This window comes from Anguilla anguilla, chromosome 2, assembly GCF_013347855.1.
Source record: "Anguilla anguilla isolate fAngAng1 chromosome 2, fAngAng1.pri, whole genome shotgun sequence".
NCBI lineage: Eukaryota > Metazoa > Chordata > Actinopteri > Anguilliformes > Anguillidae > Anguilla > Anguilla anguilla.
This window is the reverse complement of record NC_049202.1, coordinates 70,690,416-70,708,798: the sequence shown is the minus strand read 5'-3', so window position 1 is coordinate 70,708,798 and position 18,383 is coordinate 70,690,416. Positions and strand designations below refer to the sequence as shown.

The 18,383-nt window shown below is 52.1% G+C and overlaps 1 protein-coding gene across 3 annotated transcripts in view; it reads right to left on the bottom strand.

Annotated features, from left to right (window-relative positions):
- The window catches only part of LOC118219632 (cytoplasmic phosphatidylinositol transfer protein 1-like), a 96,467-nt gene that overhangs the window by 17,593 nt on the left and 60,491 nt on the right, over window positions 1-18,383 (bottom strand). For all 3 annotated transcript variants that reach the window (XM_035402960.1, XM_035402962.1, XM_035402961.1), the window contains exons 3-7: window positions 16,831-16,919; window positions 15,815-15,822; window positions 7,853-7,924; window positions 2,503-2,598; window positions 894-1,049 (exon numbers count right to left, since the gene is read on the bottom strand). In XM_035402960.1, coding sequence (XP_035258851.1) covers window positions 894-1,049; window positions 2,503-2,598; window positions 7,853-7,924; window positions 15,815-15,822; window positions 16,831-16,919 — 421 coding nt within the window. The remainder of the gene's footprint in view (window positions 1-893; window positions 1,050-2,502; window positions 2,599-7,852; window positions 7,925-15,814; window positions 15,823-16,830; window positions 16,920-18,383) is intronic.

The window sequence follows — 18,383 nt, the reverse complement described above, 5'->3', positions numbered from 1 at the left end:
GGGGGGGGGGGGAACCTACCGATCCACTCGTCCACCCAGGCCGAAGGCCTGCCTGTGCCCTGAGCAGGAGCAAGACGTCTCGCACAAACCTGGGACAGAGACAGGGGGGGGGGGGGGGGGGGGGGGGGGGGGGTGGGGGGGGGGGGGGGGGGGGGGGGGGAGAGAGGCGTTCAGTGCCCAGAACTGCTGCTGCTGCTGCCGCCAGCCTTCAAACTGCAGCAGCAGCGACAGAGAGCAACAGTCACAGGGTACAGAGCCACGGGACTCATGCTCGGACGCTAACGCTAACGAGCGCTTGAGCATGAATCCTCGCCGGTAGCTACGGAGGAAACCATAGGGGGGGGGGGGGGGGGGGAGCCATAATGGCAGGGGAGGAGTCAGAAGGTGGGGGTGGGGCTGAGAGCTAGGGGGCGGGGGGCGGGGCTGAGGGCTAGTGGGGGTGGGGCTGAGGGCTAGAGGGGGCGGTGCTGGGGATAGCGGGCGGGGCTGAGGGCTAGTGGGGGTGTGGTTGGGGCTAGGGGGCAGGTCTGAGGGCTAGGGAGTGGGGCTGGGGGTAGGGGACACGGTTGAGGGCTAGTGGGGGCGGGGCTGAGGGCTAGTGTGGGTGGGGCCAAGGATTAGGGGGCGGAGCTGGGGATTGGGGTTGGGGCTGACAGCTAGTGGGGGTGGGGTTGGGGCTAGTAGGGGGCGGGACTGAGGGCTAGGGGGCAGAGCTGGGGATTGGGGTTGGGGCTGAGGGCTAGTGGGGGCGGGGCTGAGGGCTAGTGGGGGTGGGGTTGGGGCTAGTAGGGGGCGGGGCTGAGGGCTAGGGGGCAGAGCTGGGGATTGGGGTTGGGGCTGAGGGCTAGTGGGCAGGGGGCAGGGCGGGAGCCGGGGGGGGCTACGAAGCTAACCTTGTGCACAAACTGCTCCACGCGCGTCTGCAGGCCCCACACCTCGAACTTGACGGTCACCAGCTTGTAGGAGCACATGATGGGCTCCTGCGTGTCCCGCCAGCCCTCCTGGAGCAGGCCCCGCGACGTCTTCTCCGACTTGAAGTAGCGCAGATCCTGCAAGGCATCGTGGGAAAGACACACACACAGGAAGGAAGTTGGATCCGCCCCTGAGCGACGGCGGTGCCTTTAACTGCTTCCTGGGCAAATGCGCGCCAGCGTGACTTGGTAACGCACTTGCAAATGAGGCATTTAGCAGAAACTACTAGACAAAGTGAACAACAGATGGTGCCTTCAACAATGCCTAAAAAAAAAACACCACTGGCATTTTTTTTAACATCACCTTTGAGCATCAGAATTTGTGAAGCCCATCTAAATGAACACGAATGACAGTAAATTGGAATTGATAGGCGCAGAAGACTAATCGCACACTTTCCTTTAATGAAACTGTGGAGCCCGTCACATTCTAAAGGCTAAATATCGGCAGGAAGCGAGCCCAGAGGACCTGCGTCGCGCTCCGTGGGGCAGAATCGGCTCTGGGGCCCAGTTGAGAGTCTGTCGTGATTGGTGCTGAGCGCGGGGACATCCATCGCAGAGAGGTAATTGGGAGAGAGCCTCAGCACACATAACACCTCCCCCCCCCCCCCCCCCCCGTGCATGCCCAGAGGGGCTGGCCTTATATTCCATTACTGTGGCAGAGCCAGCGGTACCTTAGGGGAGCGGCCGGAAGCCTAATCAACAGCCTCTCGAATGCTTCAGCGCTCCTTTCTCTCACGCTTTTATGCATCGGGGCACGGAGCGCGTGCATTAAAAAACCAAACGGCCCGCAAGTAATCACGAGCATTTTTACACTGTGTGTGTGAAGAGAGCGAAGAAATGCATTCTGGGATTTCCCCACCCTTCTCTGAGCAGGAAACAGCGGTGCACCGTCTTTTTTTTTGTGTGAGCCTCCCTGAAAAGATTACTCCCCCCTCCATCCCCACGCACGCACACACACACACACCCATCCCCTAAGGACAGGGGCAGTAGATAGTCCACTGAGTTGGTGGCAGCTCGGGGGGGGGGGGGGGGGAGGGGGGTTAGGTGGGGTGAGAGCCACAGCCCTCCTCCAGGAAGACGTCTTTCGGCAGAGCTGTACCGCAGGGGAGCCCGAGTGGGCTCGTTAATTACGACGGTGTCGCATTTAATCACCGCGGCGACTGTGCGGCGCTGTGCCGAGCTGACCCCCGGGCAGGGGAACGATGGAGCGCGAGGCGAGAGAGAGAGAGAGAGAGAGGGAGGGAGAGAGAGAGAGGGAGAGAGAGAGAGAGAGAGAGAGAGAGAGCGGGAGAGAGAGAGAGAGAGGGAGAGAGAGGGAGAGAGAGAGGGAGAGAGAGAGAGAGATTACGCTAGCCGCGTCCCCAGATCCCAGATCTGTTAGTCTACGGAGCGACAAACACCCTCAAAAATCTACAACGAATATGTGTGCGGCTGGTGTGTGCTTGACAAAATGGCGGGATGTTGTTGCACAGCGAAGCCCTCGTTCCCCTCCCCCGGGGGGCCTCCCCCGCCAAACCCCCCCAAACTCTACCTCGGACTCCTTGTAGTATCGCTCGGGAATCTCGTCGTAGGCGATGTCCACGAAGCACACCTCCCGCTCCACGTCCTTGGCCTCGCTGTCGAAGATCTGCGGAGGCGGGAGAAACACGGCAGGGTTCCAGGAGGTAAACGGACGGCAAAGAGTAAGACCCGGTAAAAGCTGAAGTGCATTCTGGGATTGTCTCTGGTCCAGGAGGAGCTGCGGTGATAAAAAGCCGTATCGTGCGCGGAGCTGCGTCCCACCCACTCACTCCCGCGTTAGCATACTTAGCCTCCCCTGGCTAATATCAGCGATTTTCCCCGGGGATCGCGCAGCATTTCAGTTCTGATGCTAATGCCTCTGAGGCGGTCCATTAGTGCCCCTCTCTCTCTCACTCTCTCGATAATCCCATCTGCAGCAGGGAGCTCACACACACGCACACGCACAGGGATAGCTGCACTCCGCCCAGAAGTTTTCCTCCCACAGTCCAGCCCTGGATGGGCCGAATGGTTTCTTTTCATGCACTCAACAAATCCGACAGCCTACACTGTCTTTGCTCGCGGGCGAGTAACTGGCCAAAGTCACAGGGACACTCTGGAAGCTTCCTGCCTGCTTCCCTAGCCTCGCGATGCTAATGCTGCGCTGATACTGTTCAACCGCTTTGAAGATCTGCAGGCAGTAAATACTACGGGCTTTTGAAATATCGCAGACTTCCTACCGTTACAGAATGTATTACTGTGCAGAATAGCAACTTGCCACCAGTGTGTTACACCACAGGCCATAGTCCACAAGAAGTCACTGAAATTAGGGTAACAGCGGGGATATAATTACTACAGAATCTTTGTTTCATTATGAAATCAAACTAAATCGAATACAAACGGCCACACGCTAATCAAAACTAGCACAATCGTAATTCGGTGCATACCCACGTCCAACAGAGATGACAGTTGGAGGCAAAAGCAAACACTTAAGTCTCGCAAGAGCGTCACACCATGCGGTAAATTGTAAAATTTGAGTCGAGTTTCAATAGCGCAACCTAAACTCCGAATCGAACGTGGGAGAGCCTGAAATGTTCGGCCAGGCGGAGATTAACTCGACGCTTAATTTCCCGGTGGCCACCAGGGGGACCTCTGGGTTTACGCGGACTTAATTAGCGCACCGAAGAACCCCGTGCAACCTTATCCCTGCTCTTCGCGAGAAGCCTCCGCGTGTTCTCCCTCTCTCCCTGCAGCCTGAGAGGGAAGCCTGCAGCCTGAAGTCGGTGTGCGTGACTGCGTGAGCGGCTCGCTTCATCAAAGGGGGCGGGGGCGGGGGGAGTGAGGTGAAAGAGCCGCTCTGCTCTGTGGCTAGTCCCGTGCCTCCGGAGTCCGATGGACACTTTAGACCTGCAAATCCACTTATTCACTGACTGCGGCGCCTATTTATACGGAGAGACACTGCAGTTTGAAATGCATGCACATCCCCTATACCGCATTGCTATTTGTCCATTCATTCATTCATCCATTCATTCGTTCATTCATTCATTCATTAATTTGTTCATTCATCCATTCATTCATTCATCAATCAACTACAAACTGTCAAGTCATTAATGCAGAACAAAAGTGGTTTGGTAGGCTTTAAGCTTATGGTCAGAAGCATTTATCCCTAGAGATGTATTAATGGCTTTAATTAAAATCTGGCAAAATGATAGAGAGACCTAATCACTGTCATTAGTGCCACTGGGGATTTGAGCTGAAGACGGAGAAAGTTAAGGCTTAATAACATGGAGGCATGTACTGTATGTCTGTGGATGTTTTTCTGCAGCTCAGGGGGGGAAAAAATAGAACCCAGTAATTGGTCATCGGTGTGCAGGAAAGACCATCTGAGTGCCAGGCAATTATTTGCAGGAGATGGAGGTGGCAGAGGTGAGTATCCGCGAACCGAACCGAAACGGCACCGCCCCTTCTACGTGTTCTCCGTCCGAAGCCAACGGCGCAGGGCCACGTGCCGCGGGACGAGGAAAAACCGAATATTTCATCCGCAGGACTACGGGCGACACGCACAAGCTGAAATAACGTTCACTGAAACACGCTGAGGATTGGGAGGGAGGGAGGGAGGGGGGGGCGGGGGGGGGGGGGGGGGGGGGACTCAGCTGACTGCTGGTACGGGGGTGAGGATAATGCACCGCACGAAAACGCAATGAGGACATAAGCGAATTTCATGGAGGACTCTAGGCTAACCTCCTTCACCATGAGACACCCATTCGGTCTGGGGATTATGTTACACACTCCGACCCAAGCCTGCAGTCAGCCAGGGGTCGATACACAAGCTGTACTCTGGGCCTGGCTATGGGTGTGCGGGGGGGGGGGGGGTCAATACCTGCTCCCTCAGCCATTATCTGTGCACACTTTTGGGTATATGGAAAATGCTCTATAAAAGCTTTTAACGATAATAATAATAATAATAATAATGATAATAATAATAATAATAATAATAATAATAATAATGAGTGTAAATAGGCATCCATATGCAGGGCTTTATCACTGCTGCCGCTCTGTTTCTCCCCCCAGCTGAGTGCAGGTATAAGGAGTGGCTCAGCTGTGGACCCGTCGTGTGTGCTGTATCCCGGGAGACCGTGGGCGGGGGGCGTGGCCTGCTGAGGCTGTGCAGCGGTGGACAGTGCCATCAAGCCGCAGTGCAAGCTATGCTCACATTTTCCACAACCCATTTGTAATATACACAGTCCCGGGACAGTCCCAGGTTGTCTAATGGATAAGCAGCGCATTCCTGGCACTTATAAACCCCCCTCTCTGCAAAAAAAAACGGGTGCCAGCTTCGCACAGCGATATAAACACCAGACTGCGCGTGATGAAAAAGAGAACACGTCCTCAAAAAACCTGGGCTCATTCACTGCTCAACCGCACAGCCTGAATAAGCAGAGAGCCCAGAGACGGAGCAGGTAGGGACCTGCTCACGGAGGTGGTTCTGTGAGAAGGGGCCTGCTCGCGGAGGTGGTTCTGTGAGAAGGGGCCTGCTCGCGGAGGTGATTCTGTGAGAAGGGACCTGCTCGCGGAGGTGGTTCTGTGAGATACTGGGATGCCGCTCTCTGCTCCAAGGCGGCAATATGAGGACGCCTTGCGCTGCTGTTTACTTTGGGCTTTTATTGGCTTAGCGGAGGAGGCAGCAGTATGCACAATGTGAGGGAACAATGAGTTCTGGAACTTGCGCGTGTGTGGTGTGCGGCCTGTGTGTGTGTATGTGTGTGTGTGTGCAGCACTGGCAGTCACTGGCAGGAGAGGAACCAGGGCTGGGGAAGGAGGGCGGTGAATACAAAAATAATGATTTTTCTTGGAACAATGAACGGTTTTGCTGTTCATGGGCAAACCACTTGTGCTTATTGAACATTGTGCAAGGCGGTGGCAGAGCCCTCACATCCTTACTGACAGAATGAGCAGACAAGAAAAGAGGAAGGTTATAGAGAGGGAGAGAGAAAGAGGGAGAGAGGGAGAGAGAGAGAGAGAGAGAGAAAGAGAGTGAAATAGGTTTGATAGAAGAGAGAGACTGCAAATATATGTATTTTACAGAAGGTCTGAGCATGTGCAAACAGCCAATGCAGTGATTTGTGTGTGCAGAACCTTCCATAGCTCTCACGTAAAACAAACACAAACATGCACACATTTGGATTGAGGTATTTAGCAGACGCTCTTGTCCAGAGTGACTTGCGTAAGTGCACACAAAAAGGTTCAGGCAACAAGACCAAGCCATCAGGGTTCAAAACTGATAGTTACTGGTAATACACGACTTAGAAGAGCTAAGGAACATAAACCTACAGCATAACATTAGCGTGCAAGAGGGAGCTTGAGAATGAGAAGGCGGTGCTTTGTGTAGCAGATGGATTTAGCGACATACTTTTACAGGTAGGACAGGTGGGGCTAGTAAAGCCATGAAGGCATTCCGTGCAGAAGGGTGAGCCGCCCGGCCCGCCCAACAGTGACTCTGCCGTCCTGATTACAGGGGAGTGCATGTCCCAGCCACCAGAGGGCCAGAGGAAAGACAAGACAGACCCATGGAATACACACACACACACACACACACACACACACACACACACATATATACATACATACACACACACACACATACATGCACACACACACACACACATATATACATACACACACACACACACATACACACACACATACATACACACACACACCACACACACACACACACACACACACATATATACATACATACACACACACACACATACATGCACACACACACACACACATATATACATACACACACACACACACATACACACACACATACATACACACACACACACATACCCACACACACATGCCAACACACACACACACACACACACACATACCAACACTCACACACCAACACACACACACACATACACACACATACACACACATACACACACACACACACACACACACACACACACACACACATACACACACATACACACACATACACACACACATATATACATACACACACACACACACACACAACACACACACATACACACACATACACACACATACACACACACATATATACACACACACACACACACACACACATACACACACATACACACACATACACACACATACACACACACATATATACATACACACACACACACACACACACACACACACACACATACACACACATACACACACACATATATACATACACACACACACACACACATACATGCACACACACATACACACACACATATATACATACACACACACACACATACACACACATACACACACATACACACACACATATATACATACACACACACACACACACACACACACACACATACACACACATACACACACATACACACACACATATATACATACACACACACACACACACACACACATACACACACATACACACCCATACACACACACATATATACATACACACACACACACACATGCCAACACACACACATACCAACACACACACACCAACACCCATACACACACACACACACACACATATATACATACACACACACACACATATATACATACACACACACACATACCAACACACACACACACACACATACCAACACACACACACACACACACATACACATACCAACACACACACACACGCACACACACACACACACACATACACACCCATACACACACACATATATACATACACACACACACACACACACACATACATACACACACACACACACACACATATACATACACACACACACATACACACACACACAAACAGACATACATACACACCATACATTCCCAAATTTATGACACATACTCACATTGTCATTTGAGCCTTTGTTGTCCTCGTATTTTGTTTCTATATGAATGGAGAACTTTGGCAAGAAGGAACACTGAAAAGACAAAGAAGACAGCATTAAAAAAAGCGGGGGGAGGGGGGGGTGGTGGGCATTTTCAATACTAAAACACTACACTTAAAACGAATATGACTTCCTCTCAGAATGCAATGAGCTCTTTAATTGTATCTGTTCATTTTCCTGATTTAATAAGTGGCTCCCGCATTCTATCTTCCCCCTCCCACTCCCCCACTTTGTCAGAAACGGTTAGATGATAAAAGGGAAACGGCGCATGGAAGTCAGAAGGGGTGGTGGGGGGGGGGGGGGGTGAGGGGAAGGGGGGCGGGGGGTGAGGGGGGGGGCTTGTGCTGGATGTGAAATAAATCAGGCTGGGTTTTGCCAGCTGTGAAAGGTGACCCTGCAGAGTCAGCAGGCAAGACGCGGGGGGGGGGGGGAGCACAGTCACAGTCAGCCCGCTGCTGCGTCGGGCACCTCCTCTACGCCCTCTCCTGCCTTTCGCAGAGAACGCTCGGGGGCCCCTGAGGTCAGCCGAGGTCGCCAGAGACCGACGCGCAACAACACACAACTACACAAGTACCCCCACAGGCCTCTGCCTGGATTAACCCTTCAAGATCACGACAACACAAACACTGTTGGACAGTACAGCATAGTACAATATAGTACAGTACAGTACAACGTAGTACAGCATAGTACAATATAGTACAGTACGATGTAGTACAGCATAGTACAACATAGTACAGCACAGTACGATGTAGTACAGCACAGTACAATATAGTACAGTACAGTACAACGTAGTACAGCATAGTACAATATAGTACAGTACAGTACAACGTAGTACAGCATAGTACAATATAGTACAGTACAGTACAACGTAGTACAGCATAGTATAATATAGTACAGTACAGTACGATGTAGTACAGCATGGTACAATATAGTAAAGTGCAGTACAACGTAGTACAGCATAGTACAATATAGTACAGTACAGTACGATGTAGTACAGCATAGTACAATATAGTACAGTACAGTACGATGTAGTACAGCATGGTACAATATAGTACAGCACAGTACGATGTAGTACAGCATAGTACAATGTAGTACAGTACAGTACAATGTAGTACAGAATAGTACAATATAGTAGAGTACAGTACAACGTAGTACAGCATAGTACAATATAGTACAGCACAGTACGATGTAGTACAGCATAGTACAATGTAGTACAGTACAGTACAATGTAGTACAGCATAGTACAATATAGTAAAGTACAGTACGATGTAGTACAGCATAGTACAGTACAGTACAGCATAGTTGAGTCCAGTACTGCATAAAAGGCTGTACATCCATGTACTCAGCTGACGAGAAGCAGACACATACACAGGTATGACGCAGTAAGACACACTCCGGTACGGCAGTGCGAGACCCCCGGGACCCAGGGTCCAGCTGGGCTGGGAGTTATCGACCACTCCGTCCTGGCAGGTTGACGCGGGGATAAAGAACAGAGTGAGCCAAACCTCAGTGGGAAGCTCAGCGCGGCTCTAGAGAGGCTGCGGAGGGGAAATGCATATTTACCCTGCTGAGCCGCTATGGCTCCCGTCTCCCGCGTTCACGGCTACTTTACTACCGCTCGGGTTTTGAGCCTCGAGGCTCAGATTCAGGCCATTCCCTGTAAACGGGGCTGTATGCTCTCTCTCTTACGTGTACCGCACAGCTTCAGTCACAGGGGCTGACATTGAAAGACGCACAGGGCAGGGGGAAGTCGACAGGGGGAAAGCAATCATAACGCAGCCCTGGGAGAATATAGAGTAGACTGGAGCTCGCGGCTTGTGGGAGAGTAGAATGCAGCTCGCGGCTTGTGGGAGAGTAGAATGCAGCTCGCGGCTTGTGGGAGAGTAGAATGCAGCTCGCGGCTTGTGGGAAAATAGAATGCAGCTCGCGGCTTGTGGGAGAGTAGAATGCAGCTCGCGGCTTGCGGGAGAGTAGAATGCAGCTCGCGGCTTGCGGGAGAGTAGAATGCAGCTCGTGGCTTGTGGGAGAATAGAATGCAGCTCGCGGCTTGTGGGAGAGTAGAATGCAGCTCGCGGCTTGTGGGAGAGTAGAATGCAGCTCGCGGCTTGTGGGAGAGTAGAATGGAGCTTGTGGGAAAGTAGAATAGAGCTCGCGGGAGAGTAGAATGCAGCTCGTGGCTTGTGGGAGAGTAGAATGCAGCTCGCGGCTTGTGGAGAGTAGAATGCAGCTTGTGGCTTTGGGAGAGTAGAATGCAGCTTGTGGCTTATGGGAGAGTAGAATGCAGCTCCCGGCTTGCGGGAGAGTAGAATGGAGCTTGTGGGAAAGTAGAATAGAGCTCGCGGGAGAGTAGAATGCAGCTCGCGGCTTGTGGGAGAGTAGAATGCAGCTCGTGGCTTTGGGAGAGTAGAATGCAGCTTATGGCTTGTGGGAGAGTAGAATGGAGCTTGTGGCTTGTGGGAGAGTAGAATGCAGCTTGTGGCTTGTGGGAGAGCAGAATGCAGCTTGTGGCTTGTGGGAGAGTAGAATGGAGCTCGTGGCTTGTGGGAGAGTAGAATGCAGCTCCCGGCTTGCGGGAGAGTAGAATGGAGCTTGTGGGAAAGTAGAATGGAGCTTGTGGGAGAGTAGAATGGAGCTTGTGGGAGAGTAGAATGGAGCTCGTGGCTTGTGGGAGAGTAGAATGCAGCTCGCGGCTTGTGGGAGAGTAGAATGCAGCTCGCGGCTTGTGGGAAAATAGAATGCAGCTCGCGGCTTGCGGGAGAGTAGAATGCAGCTCGCGGCTTGCGGGAGAGTAGAATGCAGCTCGCGGCTTGCGGGAGAGTAGAATGCAGCTCGTGGCTTGTGGGAGAATAGAATGCAGCTCGCGGCTTGTGGGAGAGTAGAATGCAGCTCGCGGCTTGTGGGAGAGTAGAATGCAGCTCGCGGCTTGTGGGAGAGTAGAATGGAGCTTGTGGGAAAGTAGAATAGAGCTCGCGGGAGAGTAGAATGCAGCTCGTGGCTTGTGGGAGAGTAGAATGCAGCTCGCGGCTTGTGGGAGAGTAGAATGCAGCTTGTGGCTTTGGGAGAGTAGAATGCAGCTTGTGGCTTATGGGAGAGTAGAATGCAGCTCCCGGCTTGCGGGAGAGTAGAATGGAGCTTGTGGGAAAGTAGAATAGAGCTCGCGGGAGAGTAGAATGCAGCTCGCGGCTTGTGGGAGAGTAGAATGCAGCTCGTGGCTTTGGGAGAGTAGAATGCAGCTTATGGCTTGTGGGAGAGTAGAATGGAGCTTGTGGCTTGTGGGAGAGTAGAATGCAGCTTGTGGCTTGTGGGAGAGCAGAATGCAGCTTGTGGCTTGTGGGAGAGTAGAATGGAGCTCGTGGCTTGTGGGAGAGTAGAATGCAGCTCCCGGCTTGCGGGAGAGTAGAATGGAGCTTGTGGGAAAGTAGAATGGAGCTTGTGGGAGAGTAGAATGGAGCTTGTGGGAGAGTAGAATAGAGCTTGTGGGAGAGTAGAATAGAGCTTGTGGGAGAGTAGAATGGAGCTCGTGGGAGAGTAGAATGGAGCTCGCGGGAGAGTAGAATGGAGCTCGCGGGAGAGTAGAATGGAGCTCGTGGGAGAGTAGAATGGAGCTTGTGGGAGAGTAGAATGGAACCCGTGGGAGAGTAGAATGGAGCTCGTGGGAGAGTAGAATGGAGCTTGTGGGAGAGTAGAATGGAGCTCGTGGGAGAGTAGAATGGAGCTCGTGGGAGAGTAGAATGGAGCTCGTGGGAGAGTAGAATGGAGCTTGTGGGAGAGTAGAATGGAGCTTGTGGGAGAGTAGAATGGAGCCCGTGGCTTTGGGAGAGTAGAATGGAGCTCGTGGGAGAGTAGAATGGAGCTCGTGGGAGAGTAGAATGGAGCCCGTGGGAGAGTAGAATGGAGCCCGTGGGAGAGTAGAATGGAGCTCGTGGGAGAGTAGAATGGAGCCCGTGGGAGAGTAGAATGGAGCTTGTGGGAGAGTAGAATGGAGCTTGTGGGAGAGTAGAATGGAGCTCGTGGGAGAGTAGAATGGAGCCCGTGGGAGAGTAGAATGGAGCCCGTGGGAGAGTAGAATGGAGCTCGTGGGAGAGTAGAATGGAGCCCGTGGGAGAGTAGAATGGAGCTTGTGGGAGAGTAGAATGGAGCTCGTGGGAGAGTAGAATGGAGCTCGTGGGAGAGTAGAATGGAGCCCGTGGGAGAGTAGAATGGAGCTTGTGGGAGAGTAGAATGGAACTCGTGGGAGAGTAGAATGGAACCCGTGGGAGAGTAGAATGGAACCCGTGGGAGAGTAGAATGGAGCTCGTATGAGAGTAGAATGGAGCTTGTGGGAGAGTAGAATGGAGCTTGTGGGAGAGTAGAATGGAGCCCGTGGCTTTGGGAGAGTAGAATGGAGCTTGTGGGAGAGTAGAATGGAACTCGTGGGAGAGTAGAATGGAACCCGTGGGAGAGTAGAATGGAACCCGTGGGAGAGCGTGTCTCAGTAATTAATCACCATTAAGTCTCTCTGAGCTCAGGCAGCTCTCTGGAGATTCCTGCCGATTTGTGGGACTGACAGATATTAGAGTGGACTTTCGCTCCCTTGTGCATGTGTATATATGAGTGTGTGTGTGTGTGTGTGTGTATGTGAGCGTATGTGTGTGTCTGCATGAGCGACAGAGAGAAAAAAAAAAGGGAAAATCATGAATTCGTCTTTGGTTCTTCGTCTGCGATGCGGGGCATTGTTTTCACACTGCTGGCACACACGCAGAGAGAGAGAGAGGCATCTGTTGTGTTGATGGAGAGCCTGGTGGAGCTGAGCAGGCGGACTGAGCCGCTTTGGTCTCAGCACCCACAGGTGATGCTGCAATGGGAGCTGTCTTTCCTCAATGGAATGTCACCGCAGTGAATAGATGAGACGATTACGAAAGCCAAGGCCTCATCTCCCTCGGATTACACCTCTATGAGGCCACGGGGAGAGGGAAGGGGAGGGGGGGGAGGGGGCGGGTACAGACCTCACACACTGAGCATGTGCGAACAACAAGCCGACTCTCAGAACCAAAAATAAAAAAAGATCACTGAACCTCAATGCAAAAGGAAGAGTCTATGTGCCGTAGAAAAACTGAACTGGGACGATCTCTGGCCCGTGTTGATTTTGGTGCACGGCGTGAGGAACGTGAAAGGGGCGCCTGGCGTGTTTTAGAACAAAGAAGACGACCCCAACGTTGCCTTTAAGAGCTGCACGCCCAAACCGAGCTTTTCTCTCCGTCTTTGCATATTAAATTTTCACAGGTTTCAGCAACTAAAAAGGTGTAATTTCAACGTAATTACAGTCATAAGCAGTGCATTCTCCGGCCTGCTTGTGTTCTACCTGCACTTAACAGCAGAAGCCTCAGCCGGGCCCTGTTCCCTGGCTGTAAGGTGACTTGCCAATTTCGTTTTTTTTTTTTGGGGGGTGGGTGGGGGGTGGGACACAGATGGGCTGGCCGGGGCTGACGATCGGCCCCTCGAGGGGTGTCAGCGTGGACCTTCCGGCTTCTTCCCGCTCGTGCTCGAACGCAGCGGGGGGGGGGGGGGGGGAGGGGCGAGGAGCGGCGAACGCGCCAATGCAGCGGTTTTTGGGTTTTTTGGCTTTTCGTTTCCGCTGACTCCACTCCTCTCTGCGGCCGCAGGTGCGCCTCGCGCAGCGGCCGTCCCTCCCCCCGGCTCAAACGCAGCCCCCCGCCCCCCCCCTCCAAAAACATGCTCCGTTACCGCGTTTAGGTTTACTGGGGCGACATAGCTCAGGAGGTAAGACCGATTGTCTGGCAGTCGGAGGGTTGCCGGTTCAAACCCCGCCCTGGGCATGTCAAAGTGTTCTTGAGCAAGACACCTAATCCCTAACTGCTCTGGCGAATGAGAGGCATCAATTGTAAAGCGCTTTGGATAAAAGCTGCTATATAAATGCAGCCCATTTACCATTTGTCTACAGCCAGCAGCGAACTTCGGCTGCTCCGGCCTGGCAGAAAAAAAGCCCTGCGTTTTGGCCGGAACTCGATTTCTTGCTGCGCGTCTCTGACCTTTTCGCGCGTTCTCGGGGAAAAGGCGAGGCCCCGTTTGCCTAATTGCAGACCTCCTGCGGATGTTCACACATGTTGCCGTTTTCAGAAAACAGCAACGGCCAGCGTACCCCTGTTCGCTTAGCGAAACGGCTTTGCTTTTTTTTTTTTTTTGGGGGGCGGGGGATAATTTTACGGGTCAGCTCGCGGCTCGCTGTCCGTCGCCACGCCTCCTGACGCCGGCGTCTTCGTCTGATTCGTTCCCTCGTCGGCGGGCCGCAGGACGTCAAAAATCGATCGAGCGAGGCCTCGGAGATCGCTTTTCGCGAGCGGACATCAGCAGAGGCGAGGGCGACGAAATCACGCCTCCCCCTCTCTCTGCAAATCATTTGAGCAGGAGGCCCGGAGAGGAGACGGCCGCGGGGGTGAACGTCCACATAAAACATTAACGAGGTTCTGGGAGCAAGAGAGAGTCCCGGGCTAAATTTAGAACTCTGTGCTTATCTAAGAGACCTTCTGCCTCGCTTGAGACGGTGCTGCAGCCGTTTTTTAAATGAGCTCCCCTTTCCCCGGACGATTTTCAAAAGTTAAACGCTAATTGGATTATTTGATTAATTCGCTCTATTGAGATGATCAAGGGAGCTTTTAATAAGTTACAACCAAAGGAAGAAAGAAAATCGTACGTCCTTGCTTTTATAGTAGTACGAATTGCTCCTCCGCCATTTTGTGTTAAGGCAAGCGCAAGCTCTCTCTGCTAGCTCTCTACTGCATTACCCGGAACGAACGTACAGTATGTGCCATTTATGTAGTTTTTACTGTCAGTTTGAACTTGAGCTGATTTCATTTTTGATCTTATTTTCTTAAATTTTCCCGCTCTGGAATACTTGCATGATGCTGTGTGAGAACTTACTGCACTATACTGTAAAGTATTTACCATGTTGCACACATACAATTGTATATTAATATGTATAATATAGTAATTGTAGCCATAAGCAAAATAAATCAGTTAATGCCTGTGTGTGCATGAGATAGCATGTTATGCCATGGACACACACACACACACAGTATTTAAACCTCTTTTAATAAACGTTACGGTCCGCCAACAAATTCGGACACGTAAGACTGATTCCTGATTGGACAGTCACAGAATCCAGAGGGGACGTGTCCTGTGGCAGACAGCGACGGGGGTGCTTGTGTTGACTGCCCCCCCCTTTCCAGAAAAGCTGGAATGTCGCTGTGTTGTGCGGCGGAGCACGACGCCCTCTGCGCACCCCCCGGGCCCTTCGTCCGAATTAAAAAACGGCTTTCACCCGCGGAGCCAGGGGAGCAACGCCTGCCGCCACCACCAGGGCCGGCCCGAGGATTTCGGGGGCCATAAGCAAATCTGTCCGGGGGGGGGGGGTTCGCTTTGTAAAATCCTTCTTATATTACATTGTTATGAAATGTTTGGTTGCCATTCTGTTTCAAATTTATACCGCTATTTCCGCGATAGGGGATGAATAACGTAATGGCGAAAATAACGTTGTTTACCTTTAGATAAACATTGGATCGTGTGCCGCCCCTAGCGGTTGTGTGTGGCCCTAACCAATCGCATAGACCGTTTATGCCACAGGCCGGCCCTGACCACCACCAACCAACCTGTCAGCGGCTCATTGTGACAACAGTTACGGGAGAGAAGAGAGAGGGAGAGAGAGAGAGAGAGAGAGAGAGAGAGAGAGAGAGCAGGGAGCAGGAACAGCACTGTAAAATGGATGGAGAGTGCGCCTTTCCCACAATCCCCGGCTTTCGCTTCCCTCGTGTTCTCCGCGCATGTGAGGTCTGTTTGATGTACATTCTGAAAACCGGCCTGTGTCGCAAGCAGCACAGAGATCAACAGAAGTCCACGTTAAAAATAAATAAATAAAAAATTACTCACCGTGTACTCTGGAACCGCCGCGCCATTGGGGGTGGGGCATCAGCAGCAGCAGCAGCAGCGTGGCGAAGGAGAGGAAACAAACATCAACCAATCGGCGGCGAGCACGCAGGCAGCTTTTCGGACCACGGTGCATTTCAGCGTCAATACTGAAACCCCCCCCCCAACCCCCCCCCCCCCCAGCCCGATCCTACATCTGCGCTTTCACTGACATCGGGGAACATTAGCTCTAGCAGAAGAATGCTCATCCTCAGCTGGCCCTGCGCTTGCCCCCCCAGCGTTGCACAAATGGCGCACGTGGTTCTCAGTTCGCAGGCTACTCGATTAGCGCGCGCGGGGGGGGGGGGAAGCGACCGCGCCCGGGCCGCGCGAGGGAGCGGTTTAACGAGCGGCCGCCCGCCGTCTCTCCCCCCCGCCGAATTCGCCATTAGCGCCGATGCCTCTGCAAAGGGGCTCCCGCCTCCCAGATAACAGATGTGGGATGTTGTGAGATTCAGAGGCATCGACCGCCGGGGCCGGGGCAAGGTGCTATTGTGAGAAGAACGCTGCACTGCAGCAAATGCAATGCAATTATCCCCGGTCCCTTCACAGCCAAACACTACCCCCCCCCCCCCCCGCCCCCCCCCCCGCCTCCCCCCACAGTAATGACCAGGATTGAGGCATTTGTCAGAGTGCACAGCAGCACAAGCCCGGGAAATGGCTGCGCTGGCCAGTCCCCACTCCCTCCCTGGCCTCCTGTCGATTCCCCGGGCTCCAGATAAGTGCATCAAGTCTAATCTCGTCCCGATGTCTCTCAAGCTAATCACGACCACTCCCGATCGCCAATGGCCACATTTCAGCTCGCGTAGCCAAGCCACGCACAGGAAGTAGTATACCTGTTTTTTACATTTTCTGAACGTCGCCTTGTTTCCCCCCCCCCCCCCCCCCCCCCCCGTATCTCCTGCGTCTGTATCTCAGGCTTCTGATAGGCCGATACGAAACCAGTGCAAACAGCTCTCTCTCAGTTTCGGGGACCTCACCTGTGATGGTGTAAGGGTAGTAGTTCCAGGCCTTCTCTGTCACGTAGAAGATTTTGGGGACCACGGCTCGGGCCCAGCTGGGGAGTTTGCTGAAAGACATCCAAAAAGGACAGTCGTTTGAAAGGCACCCTCGGAGCGGAAGCAATCTGCGGGGTAGGGGGGGGGGGGGGGCTGGCAGCATAACAAAACTAGTCTGTGATGACGGGCACAGAAGCGCTCCTCATACCGGCAGTCTGGGCCCTGATGAGGGTGGCTGCTGCATTATAGCAACGGCCTATTATTTCAGTGACAAAGTCACTGTGTTCTATTAGAGTCTGGCAGGCCCTCTGTGCCGTTCGTTCCGTTGGCTGGGAAGATTCCGCGTTCCGTATTCCGCATTCCGTGTTCCGGCAGAGCAAAGGCCGCGGTACCAGGCGAAGGGTTCAACAGGGTCAGAGGAGAGGGGACCAACGGGACAGGAGGATTTCCGATTTCTGTCTTATCTAAGCAACTTAACCAGTGCTCCGAGCACTCAGAAGGGACATGACATGAGCTGCTGTTGTTCGAATGAGGTCTGGGGTGGACAGAAAATAACCCAAAAAAAAACACCTCACAGGTTGCCTTTTAGATGAAGACATTTGACTGAGCCACTCAGATGAACAAATTGAATGATGAATCCCGTTTTTAATGGACACAGCAGCATGCCTAAATTGGGCATAAATTCACCAGATTGAACAGCAGGCTTTTAATATGGATGCAAATTGCTCCAGGAAGAGGAGAGAGCCCAGCTGCATGTCCACTTGGAAAGCGGAGAGATGAGCTTCTCATGTTTTCCTCTTACGCAGAAATTTCCCAGGGCAGGGTTATGGGTGTTCCTACAGATGTTCTTCTTGCTAGCTGTAGAAACTGAGGAATATCTGAGGCAGGCAACAAATGAACAGATCTCCCTTTTTCCCTTTTTTAAAATTTCAACTCTGCTTCATTCTCAAAATGAGATCAAAAGTGGAGGACTATCTCTGCTCATAAAACATGTAACAATTGATTAAAATACTTTTCAGTTAGATGACTCTAAAGAGGACATATTAAAAGATTTCCCTGGTATTTAGTTATTTCCCTGGTCTTTAGTTATTTATATATATATAAAAAAAAGGAAATCAAACGAGAGGCTAAATCTCAGAGCACTTTCATGCCTGCAGACATGTTTCTCAGTTCTTTTTCAGAGGCTGCACGGAGCCTTCATCTAGCCCATAATTTCACATGGCAACGGCGACAGTGGGCGGCAGCAGTCTTTGAAAATTCACAGTTTTCACGCCAAATTGGACTCCCTTTAAAAAGCCGGCCCCAGGCTACTTCAGCTGCCACAGGTTTTTAATAGCCACGTTTGCTCTGCAGACAGGCAGACAGACATACATCGGTCACGACCGAGAAAAAGAGAATGAGAAACATAAAATGATGTAGCGATGAAAGCATTTATTCCTTGACCATTAAAATGCTAGGGGTATTTATTTGGTGTTATTATATTTGGTGTTACTCACACACACAAACACACACACACACACACAGACACACACGCA